This window comes from Saccopteryx leptura, chromosome 1 (assembly GCF_036850995.1).
Source record: "Saccopteryx leptura isolate mSacLep1 chromosome 1, mSacLep1_pri_phased_curated, whole genome shotgun sequence".
NCBI classification, from domain to species: domain Eukaryota; kingdom Metazoa; phylum Chordata; class Mammalia; order Chiroptera; family Emballonuridae; genus Saccopteryx; species Saccopteryx leptura.
This window is the reverse complement of record NC_089503.1, coordinates 229,508,971-229,531,210: the sequence shown is the minus strand read 5'-3', so window position 1 is coordinate 229,531,210 and position 22,240 is coordinate 229,508,971. Positions and strand designations below refer to the sequence as shown.

The window sequence follows — 22,240 nt, the reverse complement described above, 5'->3', positions numbered from 1 at the left end:
CCTATATCAAAGACCCATTACTGTTTAGAAGAAGCCTAGTTAATATAGATGTATTAATAGTTTCACATTCAGGCATGGGTTAGAAATAAAAATGCCTTGCTAATAAAAAAGGTCACTAATCCACGTGCCTACTTTCTGTAACCTTTTTCAGATTGGGTACTGGAGTGAAGTGGACAAAATGGTTGTTACCCTCACTGAGCTACCTTCTGGAAATGATACCTCTGGGCTTGAGAATAAGACCGTTGTTGTCACTACAATTTTGGTAAATAGCTATATATGCCTGTGTTTTGTCTTATTTTTCTTATGAAAAATAATGTGCCAACTCAACTTGCTTCTTATAGTTTAGGACAATAACTATTACAGTGTTGCCTTTGCACTGTTTTCATTTATTGAAAATTTATTCTATCAAAAAGACTACACTAGCACTTGCTAACGCATTCAAAAATAGCCCCTAACTCTTAAAGACTGAAATTTAGCTTGACAGAGAATTCATAACCTGCTGCATATACAGGTGAACAACTGGGCGAAATCATAAACAACATCCTTTTATTTGCTCTGGGGCTTCACCTTCCCATACCCATACCATTGTGAGTGCGTTTTATCTTTACATTTGCTACATGGTTTAATAATGTTGCCAACTTCTCTTTCTTCATAATAGAAGATATACTTTTTAAAGGCATGGATGATTTCTCTACTTTTTAACCTCAAAACTCAACAGGAGATTTGGCACATAGCCTGTGCAAAATAAATGTGTGTTGAATGCATGAGATGAAATCAAACCAGATCTTGAACGCCTGGATTTTTGATAGATGGAAGGAAGATCATGCCATCATGGCAAGCTGTTTATGGAAATGGAGTGGAGGAAATGGGGTTCACTAAGAGTACATTATTTTGAGACAACAATTTTATTTTGCTAAGTAGTGCTATAGTATTTTGTGGGGATCATTATCCTAGCAATATTGAGGAGAAAATATAGAAAGGCCAGCAAGGATTTTGGCAAAAATATTGATTGACTTTTAGAAATAGGTTAGTAAGTCTAAGCCAGACGTTGGAGGATTTTTGCCTTAGTTATGCTATTGAGAGGAACTATCTCACTGAGACCCCTTATATCCTTGGTGCCACTTTTCAGTGGAAAATATTGGGCTGTGTTGAATTATTTTACACGCTTCTTATTTCTTATGTTTACAGGAGGAAGCTACTCTCTCACTATCTTTGTAGCATTATTCTAGGATACTATATATCTAAGATGAAGGGAGACCTCAAAGCCAAGAGAGTAGAATTGGAACTTCACCATGGCAATAATCTTTACAGTCAGCATGTCCTGGCCAACCTAATTTCTATATGAACTCTATGCTTGAAGCAGCAGTGAAACAGGGTTTTGGGTGAACAGGGGTGTTCTTGGGGTTGGCATGTTCTTAAAATAGAATAAGAGTGTGGAGGGTCCAGAGTTGAATTAAACAGCTGTTGAGCAGAATTCTTCCTCTCTAAACTCTAGGAATTACAGACATGACATGGGGACATGCCAACAGTTTGTGCTTTTGAGTCTCTTCTTTACTTTGGTATGGGTCATTGCCATGTTCATGAAATATCATGAGAGAAATTTGAGAACTTTTTTCAGAAAGATTATGTTTAAGTTTGTCCATCTGTGTTCTACAATGTCTCTGGCTAACAGGTAATTATTAAACTAAAAGATTTGATCAGAGAGTAAATAATTCATAAAGTTATTTTTATGAACTAAAGCGCTGTTTTTCCATATAGGAATCTCCATATGTTATGATGAAAAAGAATCATGAAATGCTTGAAGGCAATGAGCGCTATGAAGGTTATTGTGTTGACTTGGCTGCAGAAATTGCCAAACATTGCGGGTTCAAGTACAAGCTGACAATTGTTGGGGATGGCAAGTATGGGGCCAGGGATGCAGACACGAAAATTTGGAATGGGATGGTTGGAGAACTTGTCTATGGGGTAAGTGTAACTCTTCTCCTAGAAAGTCATTTAGTTTGAACTGTTGTTGACAGAATGCCTCCCCTCCCTGCAAAGTATCTATGTCTGAGGTTGCTGATATCCCGCATTATCCTAGGAATACTATCTTATTTCCTTGTGAACATTTGAAGATTAAAGATGAAGTCAGAAGCAAACAGGCAGATTAAGTGACACAGGTGTTTCATCTGTCCTGAAGCATCTGGACCATATACATTGTTCAGAAGCTACAAAAGCATAGATGCTGTATAAAGATGGAATTGTCATAATCAAGCCAGATGGGTATACTATGTTTTTATCAAAAGGAAAGATACCTGGGGAAACAAATTGCTTTTCTGTTTATTCTTTACTGAAACTCTACTAAGGAAATAATTATGACCATTTTCTTGATTTCCTTTCCTTCCCTGTTGATCCAATAATGTAACCATGATTTCTTTCTGACCATGACTCTGGGTACTATTACTTTCCTTTGTTTCCCTTACAGAAAGCTGATATTGCAATTGCTCCATTAACTATTACCCTTGTGAGAGAAGAGGTGATTGACTTCTCAAAGCCCTTTATGAGCCTCGGGATATCTATCATGATCAAGAAGCCACAGAAGTCCAAACCAGGAGTGTTTTCATTTCTTGATCCTTTAGCTTATGAGATCTGGATGTGCATTGTTTTTGCCTACATTGGGGTCAGTGTAGTTTTATTCCTGGTCAGCAGATTTAGCCCCTACGAGTGGCACACTGAGGAGTTTGAAGATGGAAGAGAAACACAAAGTAGTGAATCAACTAATGAATTTGGGATTTTTAATAGTCTCTGGTTTTCCTTGGGTGCCTTTATGCAGCAAGGATGCGATATTTCGCCAAGGTTGGTTACTCACCTGCTTCAACTTTGTGCATTTTAGGTCTCAAGTAGACATTCATGGTGTTTATAAATTCACTCTAAAGAAATTAACAGCAGCCGACTACTTGTCCATGCAGTTTAAGACTCAAGGACAGATACTTAAAATTGGCATAAGCCTGTGAAATATTTGAGCAATGTTCTTTGAATGTTGACCTTATATTTCCCTGGTGAAATTATGCACACCATGGAGAGGCTATAAAATGCATAAGGTTTCTATCATTCCATGCCTTCTTGGAGGGGTACCGTGTTTTTGCTGCATATTCTCATTTTACAGTCATCTGTGTGTTGATCCACAGACCTGTATATGGGAAAATGGGCAATATTACGTATTAACTACAAAAGAAATAGCTTATTTGCAACTCTTCATTGGCACACATCCCATCTCTTTTTACCCCCATCATTAGCTCATAAAAATATGTGGGAAAGATTTTAAATTTTGATTTTTTTTTAAGGTTAGGTTGCTGGATTAAAAGGACATTATGATAACAGTTTACAAATATCTAGATATAAATGGTTGGGTAATAATGGCTATTATAAAAGCTTGTGCTATATTGAATGGTAATACATATAACAGGGAAGAAATTTATATACCTCTCAATTCCTGCACTAGAATGCCTAAATATGATAAATGTATTAGAAAACACATATTGCTTTTGTTCATGTTACATGCATAAGAATGACAGCCATATTCTCCTCTTTTGAAGAAGAAATCAAACCATTTCTAGTATTATACTTCCTAGTGTTATTACCCTCTAGTAATATTACTTTCTAGTAATAACACATTTAAAGCCTAATGTGTTAATCACTTTCACATTTAAAGCTTAAATGATTCTCTATCTGTTGGTATATTTTAATTTGGATTTCATTACCCTCTTTTGATTCTATAGGATATTTAATGTTTAATGACCTCTCTAATACTATTTTATTATATTGTTAATTTTTTTGCACTTTGGGGAAAAATAAGTGATTAATTTTAAAAAAACTATGAGAAGCTAAAAAATGTGTATCCTTTGCAGTTCTTAATCCATACCTCATTCAGTGAGATAAAGAAAACATATCTAGAAATTATCAATCACTTACTTCTCTGATAGTAGGTCAAATTTTATGAATTATATGGATCTAAACAATTTTAATTCAATAATATTTTTATGGTTTTTCTGTAGAACTACACTGAATTAGAAATATGCCAATAATATTTATATGGCACATATATTTATATATATATAATACTGATGATCTTTGCCAAGATATGTAGAATTCATAGTTTTATCTCTATATTTGGTTTTCTGATTTAAGTTAAAGGCATAAAGAGAAGTTTCTAATAATGATTAAAAAAATACTGATCAAACTGGGATCTCAAAGAACATTCTGGTTCATAAATAATAAAGAAATGTTTAAATTTTGGAAAGAAGGCTACTGAAATATAATGTTACCTTATTTCTGAGACATAAGACAATTATCTTAGGATGTAGGTAAGGAGAAGTGTATGGGGTTTATTAGGGAGTAAGGTATTTTGACCTGGCTTCCCATAGATGAATGTCTCCCTGTTCATCATGGCTCTGAAGATAGTTGTTTTAGTGTCCTGTGCTTGTCAAGGAGCATATTTACACATGGGGGCTAAAGCACAGGGCACATTTAACAATCTGTTAATCCAAGGTCCACCATGACATACAGAGAACTTCTACTTTTCAACAAGTCTGCTTCCTAAAGCATCGTATTTTTGTATGCTTTTGATTTTACTACAATTTCACATGTAATAATTTTTATTTCCTGTTAAGATAAATTTTAGATAGCGAATTTTTTTTCTTCTTATCAGTTGATTTTTTTTCTTTTTGCCACAGAATATATATTGGCAAATTCATTTTATTAAAAATGTTAAGCATATCTCCCTTGTTTTATCTTACATGTGCATTTAAAAATTAAACATGTTACATAATATTGGCATATTTAATGATTTTTTTAATGAATCAAACTATCTTTATTTAAAATGTTATGATTGCTATTTATCCTAGTTTAGGAAAGAATAGAACAGATTAACATCTGAAATAATAACAATAATAATGCATAAAATTCACAGATAACTTTAGGGGTGCTTTTTAAATATTTTAAAAGATATTTGTAATCTCTTTCCAAGTAAAATACAACATGGAACTATACTATTAATATTAATGAAGCATTTAATTTTTAATCTAGAATGATTTATTGAATTGAACTGGTCACTTCCCTGAAATCAAGTTTGAAATATGTTAACTCTAGTTTTCTGAAGACTAGCACCACAGCAAGTATGACAGCAAAATGCTCTACAGTCGTCTTTTATTCTCCTGCTTGTTTCTGATTTTTTCCTCTAACATCTTTAAAGGACTCATATGAATTAAACTAAATGCCATTTAAAGAAAATTATTTAATAACAATAAAAATAAATGTTAGAATATGTGCACTTATTTGATCCTTTAGTGCAGATGCTGAGAGGTAAAAACTTTGTTTTTAATTAGAAAAACTGTTTTTGTCTATTACCATAAAACTTAAAACTGAATTTGTTCCTTTGCATAAAGTTTCTCAGGAACAGTTTCAAAAATATTAATTGATTTTTGAAAATACTGACAAGTAAAAAATAAAATACTCAAGCATTTTCTTTTGTGAATGATGAGTAATCCAATATATCTTTTATCTTGTAGTACACTTTAAATAAATTAGCATATTTTATCACATTAAATCTGATTTAAGCACTGAAATAGAGAAAAATTTATTCCTTTATCTTGTTTCTATTTTACAACTGGAACAGGACTTATAAAAAAATGATTTTCATATATCTATATATTGCAAATTAAAATAGAATGTATAGTGTTTAATTACCATGTAATCAGTTTTGTTTTAAGGGCTTTGTGCAGTCAGGTACTGAATCTTCCCTCTTAAATACAAGGTATATGCCATATAATTACATCTTCCATTGTTGTGGAATAAATAGTGAACACTTTGGGAGTAGGTGTGTCTACCTAAGGAGTTTCCCAAATTTAAAATATATTTAATATCCTTTTCAGAATATAAGTGAGAAGTGTTTAACTCTTTTAATCCTGTCATATTTTTTTAATTCTTTGAACTCTTAAAGACTTATGGCTCTTAATTATGTTGAGTTTTCCACTGCTTGCTCCCTCTCTTTTCTTCTCTTTTATTTTAGCAATGGATATTTTTTATCTAAAAAATAATCTTCACTTTTAAATGATCTTCCCCCTCCCTTTTTTTTTTTTTACCACTGGAGTAGTTTGTCCTAAATATATTACCAATAATTTAATATATTATTTGTAATTCATTAAAAGGTATATTTCTTATGGTTAATTGTAAAGAAGTTTGATTTAGGCCATAAATTGCCAAACTTCAGTGATTTAATGTTTAGAAATGTTACCTCTTTACTGAAGCAAGTTTAAATTTTAGACATAAAATTATTAACACATCAGAAAAAAGTTGTATTTGGTTGTTAATATTACTCAAATGCCTTTATATGTGGAATCCCACCAAATCTTTTAAAATAATTATAGTATACATCTACTTTTGTATGAACACATCTATATTTATCTAACCAGGGTTTAAAGTAAATTATTGAAAATCTATTAAGTTTTTGACAAATATTTTATGTAAGAATTTATGGCCACAGAAATGATTATTTTAGTGTATTTCAAACTAGGAATATATATCTTGGCAAACTTTTAAATGTCTAATTTGTTTTCTTGAGTTTTCTTTTTTTCTTAAGCAGGAGGCACAAAGGAACAGGGTGATAACAAGCCATGACACATCTGATTTTCTTTTTTTTATTATTTAAAAAAAAAATTTTAATTTATTTGTGAGAGGAGGGGAGACAAAGAGACAGATTCCTGCATGCACCCCTACCGGGATCCACCCAGCAGCCCACTAGGGGGCAATGCTTTGCCCATCTAGGGTTTTGCTTTGTTGCTCAGCAACCAAGCTCTTCTTAGCACCTGAGGCAGAGGCCATAGAGCCATCTTGAATGCCTGGGGCCAACTCACTCCAGTGGAGCCATGGCTGCAGGAGGGGAAGAGAGAAAGAGAGAGAGAGAGAGAGAGTGAGAGAGAGAGAAGCGGGAGGGGAGGGGAGAGGAGGGGTGGAGAAGTAGTTGGGCACTTCTCTCTGTGCCCTGACTGGGAATCAAACCCAGGATATTCACACTCTGCACCGATGCTCTACCACTGAGCCAACTAGGCAGGGCCACATCTGATTTTCATTCATTAAGAATTATATTTTGTTTCATACCTTTGTTTATAGTATCATTTTTTGCCATCTTCTATCCACTGTATCTAAAAGCCCGTGTTTTTTGCACACAGAAAACAAAATTTGGGGTCTTTTTGTGGGTTTTAGAACTTCATTGGCTGAATTAAAGGGAGGTTTTCCTCAATGTTTAAAACTATATGGGGTATTTTTTTTATATTTAATACTTGGTTTTGTTTGTTGACATTGTTTTATGTATTGCTGGTGATCTTAGATTCTCTTGCTAATGTTTGCTGATACTATGAGTGGATAAAGTAGTATGAGCACTGAATGGATTCTTTGCACATTTCTTGAAATTGCTTTATTATGAAATGTCATACTGTAAATAATTTGGGCATTATAACTATGAAAGAATTTCAGGAATGTGAAGTTTTTGCCTCTGGCTATCTCATCAAATCTAGCTAATTGGGACTCCTTACCCAGGATGTTTAATAATTTCTAGTTTCATTAACAGCAGATCTATTGAAAAGTATAAATATTCCTCTATATGTCAATATTTGCATAATACTGCTAACTTGATTTTTTTATTAGGTCATTCATTTCACTTTACAAATCCATTTCATACTTGTTATTAGATCCCTCTCTGGGCGCATTGTTGGAGGTGTGTGGTGGTTCTTTACCCTGATCATAATCTCCTCCTACACGGCTAACTTAGCTGCCTTCCTGACTGTAGAAAGGATGGTGTCTCCCATCGAAAGTGCTGAGGATCTTTCTAAGCAAACAGAAATTGCTTATGGGACATTAGACTCTGGCTCCACTAAAGAGTTTTTCAGGGTAAGAGATTCTGTTTTGTAATTTCTGCTTTTGTTCTTAAAAGTTAACCTATTTACACTTTGTCTCTTTTGGCCTCCTCCCATGGTCTGTACAAAGGTGCTTTGTGATAGTAACCTCTGTCTCTCTCTAACTCTGTTTCCATTCTTGACCTGTCTCTAACCCTTTCCTTTCCCCATCCCTGTCCTTAGTCCCACCTCTATCTATTTTCAGATTCCTCACTCTTTTGGAGAAAAACACAACATTGCAATGAAATCTTAGTTTCATAAAATTTGATTGTACTTTTGGAACAAAATTGAAACAAGGTACAGTTAAGTATAGATCGGTATTATTTTTAAAACAAAAAGGTGTTGTTTTTTGTTTGATTTTAAATAAGTATGACTGTCATTTATCGTACATAGCTTACAGTTTAAAACTCTTTCCAATCAGTTATGTTAATTCTATGTCAGGAAACAGAATATGTTTATAAGTGAAAATTCTGAATTTTCTGTTAAACCCTCCGAAAAAAAAAAAAGGCTAACAAAGAACTTCAACTGTTTTAAATGTGTAGCAAAAATATACTAACATATTTAAATTTTAAATATATTGGTGGCCTTATGATCTCTTTATATAGGACAAACCCAATAACCTGATGCTGGTGTAATTTTATTTTATTATACTATCACCTCTATATATGAACTCATTCTATTAAAATGTTTAAAAACACCTAATAAACTTAGGTCATAAGCCAGTGTAAATGACATATGATGATCTCTGGTAAACCACAGATATCTTTAAATGTATCTGAGCTTGTTTGTGATCTGTGCCAGTTTACTTCAGAATTGGGATTAGGAATTTAACTTTCAGTTGAAGTAGTAGATTATAATTTGGAGACTGTCTCATCCTACACTGGCCTCTGGTCTGTTTTTTTTCAAATTAACTTCAGTTGGACTGAAGATATGTTGGGAGAAAAAGCAGGTGGAGGCAGTCGCAGCTGATGAGAGGTAATAACCTGGATATGTGGGGAGTACAGAAGCTTAATGCTTTCAGTAGACATTGGAAGTTATGTGCCGCAGTGTGGTCAATCTGTCAGAAGCTACTGTAACTTTAATGCAGTTCTATGTATGAATGCTGTAATATAGATTTCCTACTCATGACAATTTCCTCTCATTTCTGACAATATATGTAATGTGTTTAAATACCATTAATATAACATAGCTCCTTAACTTGATCATAACAGAGTATCTATTAAAACAAATTAAAATAGTACATAGTTCTTAATTAGAAGTGCAATTTGAAGCATTTTTTAATTTTTTATTTTTTGTATTTTTCTGAAGCTGGAAACGGGTTGGGGGGGGGACAGTCAGACAGACTCCCGCATGTGCCCGACCAGGATCCACCCGGCATGCCCACCAGGGGGCGATGCTCTGCCCATTCGGGGCATCACCCTTTTTCAACCAGAGCCATTCTAGCGCCTGAGGCAGAGGCCACAGAGCCATCCTCAGCGCCCAGGCCAGCTTTGCTACAATGGAGCCTTGGCTGTGGGAGGGGAAGAGAGAGACAGAGAGGAAGGAGAGGGGGAGGGGTGGAGAAGCAGATGGGCACCTCTCCTGTGTGCTGTGGCCGGGAATTGAACCCAGGACTCCTGCACGCCAGGCCGACGCTCTACCACTGAGCAAACCAGCCAGGGCAATTTGAAGTATTTTTATTTGCATTCCAAAAGAGCTAGATTTTATTTTATTTATATACTTTACTAGTATTCCTCTCTCTTGAAGTAAATGAGATCTATGAATGAGGCAATAGCCTGTTATATTATGGTTTATTTAGCACTACTTATATGAATGATTAAAATAATCTTAACTATTTCTAGACGTTCTCTCCCAGGAGAGTATAAACCTGTTGAGAGTTATTGTCATTAGCTTGTTTGGACAACAGTAGTACCAACCACTCTCAACTATGGCACATTCAAGGTCCCAGAGCTCTTCAGTACACCTTAATTCAGTCAGTCATTGAAATGCCACAGTTACTAAGAGGCCAAGATATTCAAATTCTCTAGCAGACAAGATGAGAAGGCTAAATAATTGTGGGCCAAGAATGCTGCTACACTGTGTGTGTGTGTGTGTGTGTGTGTGTGTGTGTGTGTGTGTTGTGGAGCTTACCTTCCCCAGAGTAGGGATGTTGTACAATTAGGTAAACCAGGAACTTTTATTAGTATACCTTCCCAAAGCAATTTCTCATGCATTATCTCTTTGAAGCTCAGAACATTTCTGTCTAACAGGACAATAATTCTTTTTCTTATGTTATGCATTAATACATTTGAGGATTTATCCAAATTCAGGTAGCTATTAAGTGCGCAGAGATCTCTTAATTCTAAAGAGTCCTTTTCATATATTATTTTTCCTTGACCGGGCAGGCCTCTGAAATTATTCTGCTGCCCCATACTCTGTTTTGTTTACTTAGGTAATGTTGGAGAATTAGCATGGTAGAAGTTCAGGCAGAGCTTCCCTGATCCTGCCAACAAACCTTCAAAAGGAACTGTCATGTCAACTGTGGCTATGTCTCAGTGATAACATTGTAGTCAGCTTCTCCTTTCATACAGAAAGAAGCAGATGGGCCCAAAAGTACCCCAAAGCCACACTCTTCTGTTTACAATAAAGGGAAGCCAACATAACAGTACACATCACCAAAGAGAATAGGAGCTTGCCGTGTTAAGTCCTCCACTGGAATAATAGAACATGGTCATGATTTGGAAAATTATGTACACAAAGGGCTTGTTTTTTGAAATTGGATTAAATAAGCCATGTTGCTAAATTATGAGTAATTCTGGATAATTTTGTTAACTGTATCAATGTTTGGTAATTGGGTACTGTGATGATAATAGCGAGGACAGTCTAAATTTTGCTTTTGACTCCCAAGAATAAAAAAAAGAAAAAGTGTTGCAAAGGAAATGGGCCTTGCTTCTCTTCCTAACATTAACATTCACCACACATCTTGGGCCATCCTCCCTCTGGACTGTCCTTTTAGCTCTAGGCAGTTTGGGGCTCCTGTACGGTGGATTCAAGCAAGACAGGGTGAAAGCTGGCAGATTGATTATCACGGTGCCCAGTCTTCCAGGAAAGGATATAAGATGGATTGGGCTGAGGCCAGACTGAAGACATGTATTATTGTACTCTTTGTCCTCTGGCCATCTGCTATGCTTACTTTACAACTCAAGACAGCTAATTACATGTGGAAGAAAAAGCTTTTATCATGATTTACCACTTGCTAATATTTAAAGTTCTAACAATTATCTTATATTTCCTAATACGGCTCATTTTGGCTTTATTGCTAGATTTTTTTTCCTTCTTATGCTATGTATGACTAGGGATTTTATTTATTTATTTTTATTATTTATTATGTATTTATTTATTATTTAAATTTTTCTACTTTCACAGAGTTTATCAAGCCAAATTTCTGTTTTTATCACAGCAAAAGATTTGGATTTAGCTACTGGAGAAATTAATTTGAGAATTTGGGCCATTTGCTAAATTAAAAGATATATAACCAGCAATAAAATAAAAATATTTGTAAGACAATTTAGAGATTACATGGCCAGTTTTAAAAATAGAATACTGAATTTTGAGTTTTTTGTCTCAATATTAACTAATGTTTCCTAAAAGTATATACAGTGTGTCCATAAAGTCATGGTGCACTTTTGACTGGTCACAGGAAAGCAACAAAAGACCATAGAAATGTGAAATCTGCACCAAATAAAAGAAAAACTCTCCCAGTTTCATACCTATTCAGTGCAGTTCGATGTGGGCTCATGCACAGATTTTTAAGGGCTCCTTAGGTAGCTATCCCGTATAGTCTCTACAGACTCGTCACTGACTGATGGCCTACCAGAACAGGGTTTCTCCACCAAACTGCCGGTTTCCTTCAACTGCTTATCTCACCGCGTAATGTTATTCCTACATGGTGGCGCTTCATTATAAACGTGCCGATATTCACGTTGCACTTTGGTCATGGATTCGAATTTAGCGAGCCACAGAACACACTGAACTTTCCTCTGTACTGTCCACATCTCAACTGGCATGGCCGTGGGCTGCTCTGCTGTATACACGGCATTACGTCATCATCTGCGCATGTGCACATGCTGCCACATCATCCTACAGAAACTGGGAGGGTTTTCCTTATATTTGGTGCAGATTTCACATTTCTATCGTCTTTTTCTGCTTTCCTTTGACCAGTCAAAAGTGCACCATGACTTTACGGACACACTGTATTTTCTGGCAGGAGTGAAAGCACTTTACTTATACCAAATTGCAAGATGAATATTTCATCCTGTTTATAGTGTTTTGTTTGGCCCTATGGTGAGGTCAGTTACTCAATTTTAGCTTAAAGTATTTTTAAATTTTGGTTAAATAATTTAATAATTAACTATGTTATATTAATATTGCTTTAGTGAATTCAGTGAGTGTGCACTAGTTTTAGAGTGACAACTTAAGTTTAAAACTTTTAACTTAAAAGCTATATGTTCCATCAGTGATAATCAGTAAAACAAACATGAGAATGAAATAAATATTTACTTTGTTCTGATTGAGAGCAGGTAAGTGGAGGACGTGCTTGTAACCACCAGGAGGTGTGAGGAGGAAGACTACATCTGCATGTTCCAGGGCTTTCTGCTACGGAACACAGATCCATCCTGTATGGAGTGAATGAGAAAGCCTGACTCACTTTGGAGTGGCTGATTGTCCCTAATTATATAGTGCACTGTAGCATACCTATAATTAAGAAAGAATTAGGCTTTCAATTATAAAGCACTATTTTTAGACTTTCACAGTTTGATAATTCCTCCTCTCAATAAAAGAGGACAGATCTGAGGTGAGTCTGAGTAGAAAATAATTTCAGAGGTCTTATCTGCATTGTGCTTTTACAGAAACTTAGATTTGAGGGATAGGAAACACCTTCTATATATATAAGCTTATCATTGGCCTATGAATCCATGAAGCTCAATTATTAACTTAGAGAAGAAAGTACTTCTTTCTGCCTCTCCCAAACCCTTCATGCTGCAATCATTTATTTCCTCTGCTCTTTTCTCTGGGAGGCTGGAGGACAGTGGGTATCCTCTGAATAAGTGATCGACTTTAGTTATGCTGACTTTGGAAGGAAGTGATTCTAAACCATTGTCAAAATAGGGGTATTCCCCTTCTTATTTAATGAGATGAATTCTTCCATTTTCAGAAGGTAAATGTGGTCTGACAGTAACCTATTAAACTATAGTGTTGTTACCCAGAATCACAGATTTTTACAAATAGTATAAATGACAGAAATAGTATTGATGCAGTATTGTTCTTTAGTTAAAGGAATAGTTTAAAATTTTCCATACATACATATACATCATATATATGATATATATGATTTATGATCATATATGATCATACATAAGATTTACTATATAATAATTAAAATTGCCAAAGATTCACAATACTTTAGATTATACTTTTAAAAGCAGCAACTTTTTTCAACTCCCTCTGTAGTGTAAGATACTGCTATTTATATTTAGATATAAAAACATTGATTGAAAAATAATGACAAATAAAAGTAAACCATTATAGAACAGCTTTCCTATAAAACTACATTAAATGCTATTTTATTAAAGTTACATTTTGTTCCATTTATTGCTTATGATCAGAAATAGTACAGCATACTTTCTTTACTGATATTCTATTGAACAGATTTTTAGTCATTTATGTTAGTTCTCCATACTTTATCCATTATTTCTGGTATAGCTGATGATTTCTCTATCATAGTTCCCTATATATCATATATATCTATGTGGACAGAAATATGTAGATATACTTCTAGTTTTGTATGTATCATTATATGTATATATACTTCTAAATTTCTATATATGAATACTTATGTACATATATTTTGTATCTTTCAAATATTATGTAGATACAAACACACATATAATTTAGTAACATCAGAACCTTTATGGACATTTCATTCAAGCTTAACCTCTTAAATGCTTTCTAAAATACTGGGTACTAAATAAATGCTGAATGTAAATACATTAGCAATAAATAACACTACATGGAAGTGTTGTAAGTCACTCCTGGCATGTTTAGTTGTATCTGCTACAGATTTTTCTTCTTTATTGTTTGGGAGCTTGGTTATTGCATAACAATCTGCGTAGCTGACAACTCGGAATGCCAAGGCTTTGCTAGATGGTCCAGGACACACTGGAATCATTTCCTCTCTGGGTGGCAGTTTTCCTTCCTCTGACATATTAATTTTTCTCACTATTCCACAAAACTTCTGAGGACAGTACTGAATTCTTAAAGACTTTAAAGACACATTCTGCCTAAGTTGTTTGGGGAAAAAGCCTGTGTTCTATCGGCTAAACGTAGCTGGTTTAACAGGGCAGGAAAGGTTGAAATTTCAGAAGACTTTGCCAATGTTTCCTTTAAAAAGCAGCATTTAGCTTAGAGACCTTGCAGTTCATTCAGTAGTTCCCAAATTCATGGAGATAGAAATACATATATGAGAGACTATATTGAATGATGGTTTCCGTGGTCAGAGTGCTATGGAAAGAAAATGAAAGCTACCCTTCCTTTTGTGCCTATTTGCTGAATTATGACCATGACACAAAGTGGTCACCAGGTAAACATGCTAGTGTGGTCATTCTCCTCTTTCCACGGTCACACTCACCAAACGTAACTGTGCTCTCCATCAGTCACTTCATTCAGAGACCACCCTTGCAGAACGGAGGGAAGATAGGAGCTCACATTATCCACTGGGTAAGTCACTTGACTCTAATCAGATTACAGAAGGCCTTCCTGTATCACCCAAGTAGAAGAGAAAATGCGCCTCAGAGATCAATTTTAGTATAAACCTGTACAGGGGCTTCAGATGACTTAGTGATCAGTTCACTTTGTTTTTGTGTTTATGTAAGAGAATCATTCCTGCTGGCTCTTCGGATGTCTCACAGTAGTTGCCATGGGAATAAACACAGTCCCAGAGCTCTGCGGAGAAGAGAAATAGAATTGTGCAATCATTTAAATATAATGGAATTAAAATCTGGACTAAATAGAAATATCATAAATAAAGTTTTGAGAATTCTTTAACTAGATAATATTTGAAGGAAAATTTAATACTAAAAAGTAATTGTCTGACCTGTGGTGGCACAGTGGATAAAGCGTTGACCTGGAATGCTGAGGTCGCCAGTTCAAAACGTGCACTTGTCTGGTCAAGGCACATACAGGAGTTGATTCTTCCTGCTCCTCCTCCCTTTCTCTCTCTCACTCACTCTCACTCTCTCTATATCTAAAATGAATAAAAAAATTTTATATAGTAATTTACAATTCATGTTTCCATCATGTATGCCCTAGCTCCTATTGAATAACTATCAGGAATAAACTGCTAGCATAGGCGGATGTTTATTTTCACATAGAAATGAGCTTTTATGAATAACATAGCATTGGCAATTCCAAATAATGTCAAAGTCCCCCCAAAAAAATGATGTCTAAGATTTCATTTAAAGCCTGACCAGTGGATAGAGGGTCAACCTGGGACACTAAGGTCCTAGGTTTGAAACCCTAATGTCCCTGGCTCATCCAGCTTGAGTGTAGGCTCACCAGCTTGAGCATGGGGTCATTGGTTTGGGCATGGGATCATTGAAATGATCCCATGGTTTCTGGCTTGTGCCTAAGGTTGCTGTCTTGAGCAAGGGGTCACTGGCTCGGCTGGATCCCTTGGTCAAGGCACATATGAGAAAGCAATCAATAAACCACTAAGATGCTGCAACTATGAGTTGATTCTTCTCATCTCTTTCTCTCCCACAAAATAAATAAATAAATAAATAAATAAATAAATAAATAAATAAATAAATAAATAAATGTATAAATAGATCATTTAAAGAAGAAAAGAAAGAGCCAGGAAGAGATGTCAGCAAGATGTTGGAATAAGAAGACCCAGACTCTTCTTCCTGCAAAGAGACCCTGATGCAAAACAAATCACTGACCAATTTTATTTGGAGAAATCCAAGTTAGGAGGCTCCTACATGCCACGCCAGTGTGATACTAGCCATGTCAAACTCAGTAGGAAATTTGTGGCACACACTCACCATGGTTCTTCCCCCAGCGCAGCGCAGAGTAGGAGGAAACACCCAGCTCTTGGCTTCTTCCTGGAGATAGAAGGAGACTAGATTGTGTGAATAACTTTTGACTTTTGGGGGTGGCTTCCCGTGGAACTGGTTTCTGTCTTGCCTAAATCAAAGCATTGGCAAGAAATGGCACCAGTTTGGAGACCACTGAAACAAAGGCAAAGATTTGGACTAGCACACACACACTGGCCATAGACTCTCTCCTCTAGTTCAGTGAGGAACAAGTGGGAGAAAACTTTCAACTCCTAGCTTCTGCCTGGGAAGTGAAAAATGGGAGTGTGGGTTTAATATTTTAGCTTCTAGGGAGGCTGCCCAATGGCTTGGTTTCTGTCTTACCTGTCATGTGCTATAGCACGGATGAACCTTGAGGATATTATCTGAAATGCAATAAGCCCACCATAGAAGGAAAATACTGCATAAGTCCACTTTATATGAGTTCTGACTTTAGTAATTTTTTTAATATGTCAGAAGAACCCAATACATAAAACAACTATCATTTCTTCCATAAGTTTCTTATCACGTAACCTAAGAATTCTGAATTACCTTAACTATTCTTTATTAAATTATATTTTATACCCTTTATTCCAATCTATATTTTTTAAATGTAGATTTCCAGTGTTCTTCTTGAAGTATGTTCTCTACATATAGAGTATGACTGAGTCTACCTATAGAGGATCTTAACCAGTATCTGAAAATTCAGACTTCAGTCCAATTGCAACCTGGACACTTACGTTCTTCAGGCAACACAGTGTTTACACTTAAAAAGAAAAGGAAAGGAAAAAAGATATGCCTTTAACTAGAAAATGTATTCTGTTGTTACTATGTTCACACCATTCTCTCTTATCCCATTACTGTCTGTTTCTCTCACTCTCATTTCCTGCTTGGTCCTCCAGGTATTTGAAATTACAACTCAATTATCTGGATTCTATAATTCTAGAATTCTGTTTAAAAACTTCAAGTTTTTAGCTTCTGTGGTAACTGCATCACATTAGTAGCTTGCCCTAAAATTGTTGTTTGCTGAAAACCTGGTTCATTTTAATATTAATTGTAATAAGCCTCATGTCATCTATTTTGTGAATATGCAATGGATTGAAGCCATATACAAGATTTTGCATTCATCCCTGTCAAATTACACCTTGGTTTTTGGCTTAATTGTCCAAGCTCATAAAATTGAAATATTGATTGATTCATCTATCATAAAACATATCTATCATAAAATATATTTGTAACTTTCAAACATTTGCCATGTATAGCCTCATCGAAATTGACTGAAATGCTGAACACAATGGGACTATTTAAAGAATCAGTCATATTTGCATGTTAGTAAATAATAACCAACATTCTATGGATGTGATTGCTCTTTTAAGCATAAGCCCACCTAATTCTACTAACTCCAACTCTCCATGTAATTCACAAGGGTGAGATATTTTGTCAAATACACTGATGGTATTCAAGATAGTCTCTGTTCACAGTAGACCTTGAATGGGTCAATTGATTAACCCTATCAAAAAATTTTAAAAACGTGATCATAGAGGATCACCTGCTCTTCTCCATGCATTATCAATTCACATTATATGCATGTGTGCACGTATAGTTAATACACAGATATGATTAGTAAGAGATTTCATTAATGATATAATTTATAATTCATAAGGGAATGAAAACACAAGGAAAAGCCTAATATTTTAAACCTTAAAAACATTGTCTTCCAAACAAAAATTATCAGAAGAACATAATTCTATTAATAATATATGTATTATCCTGATTCTATAGGTTTCACAATTGAAAATAATTTTAAAATGCCAAAAAGAACTCTAAAATGTAACTTAGTTGTACTTTTGGTTGATTAAAACGCTGCAACAAATCTAATTTATTTAAGCCTCAGTTTACTTATCAATAAATTATACACAAATATCTAACTGAATTTCTCTAAATTTTGTAAGATTGTCAAGTGACTTTTTCTTCTTAACAGAATATTGTTTACCTAAATGTTATGCCTGTATATTCTTATGGTTTAATGAAGGTTCGGGTATCCTGACCTTATGCCTGGTTCTTTCAGGGGTTAACAACTGTGCTACCTTAAGCAAGTCATGTAATCTTTCTGACTTTTGCTCCTAAAGGAAGGACAATTATCTTTTATGTTGAATACAAATTTTTATAGAATGTTAACCAAATAGACTATAAAATAGAGGTCATGAATATACATTTTGACACTCTAATCTTTATATATATTTAGAAGACTTTAGGTTAACTTTTACTCACAGAGGTGCCTTCTTGTTAGTGAAAGGTTGTATAATATTTCTAGAAAAAAAGGGGGATATTTTCATGAAAAGTCTCTTCATTCATGTATAAAGTAAAATCTAGAGATTATCACATTGGGGAGTACAGTTCTAAAAACAATTCCATAAAGTCACTTATGGTATTTCTTTTTTTTTTTTAAATAAATTTTTATTAATTTTAATGGGATGACATTAATAAATCAGGGTACATATATTCAAAGAAAACATGTCTAGGTTATCTTGTCATTAAATTATGTTGCATACCCCTCACCCAGAGTCAGATTGTCCTCCGTCACCCTCTATCTAGTTTTCTCTGTGCCCCTCCCCCTCCCCCTAACTCTCTCCCTCCTCCCTCCTGCATCCTCCCTCCCCCTACCCCTGGTAACCACCACACTTTTGTCCATGTCTCTTAGTCTCGTTTTTATGTTCCACCAATGTATGGAATCATGTAGTTCTTGTTTTTTTCTGATTTATTTATTTCACTCCGTATAATGTTATCAAGATCCCACCATTTTGCTGTAAATGATCTGATGTCATCATTTCTTATGGCTGAGTAGTATTCCATAGTGTATATGTGCCACATCTTCTTTATCCAGTCTTCTATTGAAGGGCTTTTTGGTTGTTTCCATGTCTTGGCCACTATGAACAGTGCTGCAATGAACATGGGGCTACATGTGTCTTTACGTATCAATGTTTCTGAGGTTTTGGGGTATATACCCAGTAGAGGGATTGCTGGGTCATAAGGTAGTTCTATTTGCAGTTTTTTGAGGAACCACCATACTTTCCTCCATAATGGTTGTACTACTTTACAGTCCCACCAACAGTGGATGAGAGTTCCCTTTTCTCCACAGCCTCTCCAACATTTGCTATTACCCGTCTTGTTGATAATAGCTAATCTAACAGGGGTGAGGTGGTATCTCATTGTAGTTTTGATTTGCATTTCTCTAATAACTAATGAAGCTGAGCATCTTTTCATATATCTGTTGGCCATTTGTATTTCTTCCTGGGAGAAGTGTCTGGTTTATGTCCTCTTCCCATTTTTTTATTGGATTGTTTGTTTGTTTGTTGTTGAGTTTTATGAGTTCTTTGTAAATTTTGGATATTAGGCCCTTATCTGAGCTGTTGTTTGAAAGTAACATTTTCCATTTAGTTGGCTGTCTGTTTATTTTGATATCAGTTTCTCTTGCTGAGCAAAAACTTTTTATTCTGATGTAGTCCCATTCATTAATTTTTGCCTTCACTTCTCTTGCCATTGGAGTCAAGTTCATAAAATGTTCTTTAAAACCCAGGTCCATGAGTTGAGTACCTATGTCTTCTTCTATGTACTTAATTGTTTCAGGTCTTATATTTAGGTCTTTGATCCATTTTGAGTTAATTTTAGTACATGGGGACAAGCTGTAGTCGAGTTTCATTCTTTTGCATGTGGCTTTCCAGTTTTCCCAACACCATTTATTGAAGAGGCTTTCTTTTCTCCATTGTGTGTTGTTGGCCCCTTTATCAAAGATTATTTGACCATATATATGTGGTTTTATTTCTGGGCTTTCTATTCTGTTCCACTGGTCTGAGTGTCTATTTTTCTGCCAATGAAGCTGGGGGCATTACAATACCTGACTTTAAACTATATTATAGGGCCACAATAATCAAAACTTATGGTATTTCAATATCGTTTGAATCTCATTTATATTTGGAAATCACTTAGAACTCTCATTCTAGCAAAAATAAGTTGTTCTGCTGACATGTGAGAAGGTATTTTGATATTTATTATAAATTGGAGGGTAAATGCAATTTTTTGACAGTGAACTCTACAAGAATTAGTATCCTAAGTGGCAAAAAAAAAAAATATCTGCAATGCAACACCTATGTTTCCTGCTAATCTTTGATTAAGTGTGTTTCATAAGGATACTAACCATTTCCTTTAAAATGTCATTTTTGTCCTAAGGAGGAAAAGGCTTATTTAGCTGCTAGAAAAATGTATGCCTGTACATGAGAAAGAACTAAAATTAATTAAAATGACTACTGGCTTATTTCACAGAAAAGGAAGCTATCTCTTTCTTAGATGTAATCATATCACATGTGTTTAGTTTAAATGGAATGTTTTCTCAGCAGTTCTAGCCAATGGGCATACTTTCTCTTTAAGTCATTTTTAAAATTTCACATTGTTTTGCGCGATATGGTAGTCAAACTGATGTGCCTATTAATAATCCTGAACTATGGAAAGGAAATTGAAGAGTCTTGTTCAGTCATAACTCCTTAGGAAACACAAGGAAGCCAAGAGTGTTGTCCTGACAAAGCCATCATCTATCTCTTCCTGTCAAGGAATCACATATCTGCTCATCAAAATGTGATAGAACATGTCATCTTGAGGAAATTAGCTTCATCATGCTTCCTGAAAGAAAGAATATTGTCTTTGATTTAACATGTAAAACTTAAAAAATACAGCCTTCCTTGGCTAGCTGTAGTTGGGTCCTGCTGGAGCTTCTACTCTTACAGATGTGCTGTCACAACAGAGAGGATGTCTGATTGCGTCAGTAATAGAGCTGCAAATCTGTTAACCCAAGAAAGGGCATTGTTTAGAATTTGAATGATGTTGCCTGACCAGGTGGTAGTGCAGTGGATAAAGCATCAGACTGGGATGCAGAGGACCCAGGTTTGAAACCCCAAGGTCAATGGCTTGAGCACTGGCTCATCTGGCTTAAGCAAGTGGCCTCTGGCTTGAGTGTGGGATCATAGACATGACCCCATGGTTGCTTGCTTGGGCCCAAAAGGTCGCTGGCTTGAGCCCAAGGTTGCTGGCTTGAGCAAGGAGTCACTCACTCTGCTGTAGTCCCCTGGTGAAGGCACATATGAGAAAGCAAGCAATGAACAACTAAGATGCCACAATAAAGAATTGATACTTCTCATCTCTCTCCCTTCCTGTCTGTCTGTCCCTATCTGTTCATCTCTCTGGCTCAAAAAAAAAAAAAAAATGCTTACGAATGGTCTAGATAAGTTATGGGGTGATTGAATTATTACTAATAATTTAGAGTGAAAGTATCTTTTGGAAAGACATCTGATTCTTCTCACAGCATAGACCGCTGACAGGGTCCATGAGCTGACTCAACATAGCAGTCCCTGTTCAGATAGAGAGAATGAAGAAATGCAGCCAGTGTCTGAACTACTTTCACTGCTGTGTGTATTATAAATTTTAGTGAAAAAAACAGACTCTGTATCTTATTTATTTACACTTGACCCTGGATTTTCACCAAAATAGAGTGTTTTATATATGCAAAGCTGCCTTAATCCCCAAGGCAGCATTATAAATAAATCTGTATTTACATTATAACTGCTTATAATGAATTGATTTATCCTTGCTTTCTCTAAGATAAAGGTTATATAATTTTAAACTCCTTAGAGTATGATACAAATCTCATGAATCTTAAAAGTAAGGTTTTCATTTCACGTTTCCATTTCAGATCTCCTTTATTAGAATAATAAAAGGGGTTATTTAGAGTCACCTTCCCAAAGGGATTAAAGTCAGCTGAGAAAATTGTGAATAGAAAAATAAGCAGATATTCAAAAGCTATGACTTTCCAACTCTATGCTCAGCTTCCCTTTTTACATAAATTAAGTATTAAATGACTCTTTGATGTCTATATTTCCTTTTGACTCAGATAACTTTTAAGATAAATATTTTCTCAATTATACTGCTGCCATAGCCTTTCTTTCTTTCATATCTATCACTCATGAGAATGTTGTTTTTTATAGTATATGTTATAATCAAAATATTCAAAATGTTTCTGTTTAATTAAAAGGAAAATTAATGCTTAAATGATATTTCTTTGAAAAAAAATGAGTGTTTTTCTAGAAGCATTTGAGTCAGGATGAAATAGAGGTTTCTATCATTGTGTTTTTCCCCCCTTAGGTAATGGGCACT

General features: G+C 35.0%; 1 protein-coding gene across 6 annotated transcripts in view; it reads left to right on the top strand.

Moving 5' to 3' along the window:
• The window catches only part of GRIA2 (glutamate ionotropic receptor AMPA type subunit 2), a 130,017-nt gene that overhangs the window by 101,824 nt on the left and 5,953 nt on the right, over positions 1-22,240 (top strand). For all 6 annotated transcript variants that reach the window (XM_066387507.1, XM_066387498.1, XM_066387540.1 and 3 more), the window contains exons 9-12: positions 152-262; positions 1,759-1,965; positions 2,465-2,835; positions 7,725-7,923. In XM_066387507.1, the coding sequence (XP_066243604.1) occupies positions 152-262; positions 1,759-1,965; positions 2,465-2,835; positions 7,725-7,923 (888 nt within the window). The remainder of the gene's footprint in view (positions 1-151; positions 263-1,758; positions 1,966-2,464; positions 2,836-7,724; positions 7,924-22,240) is intronic.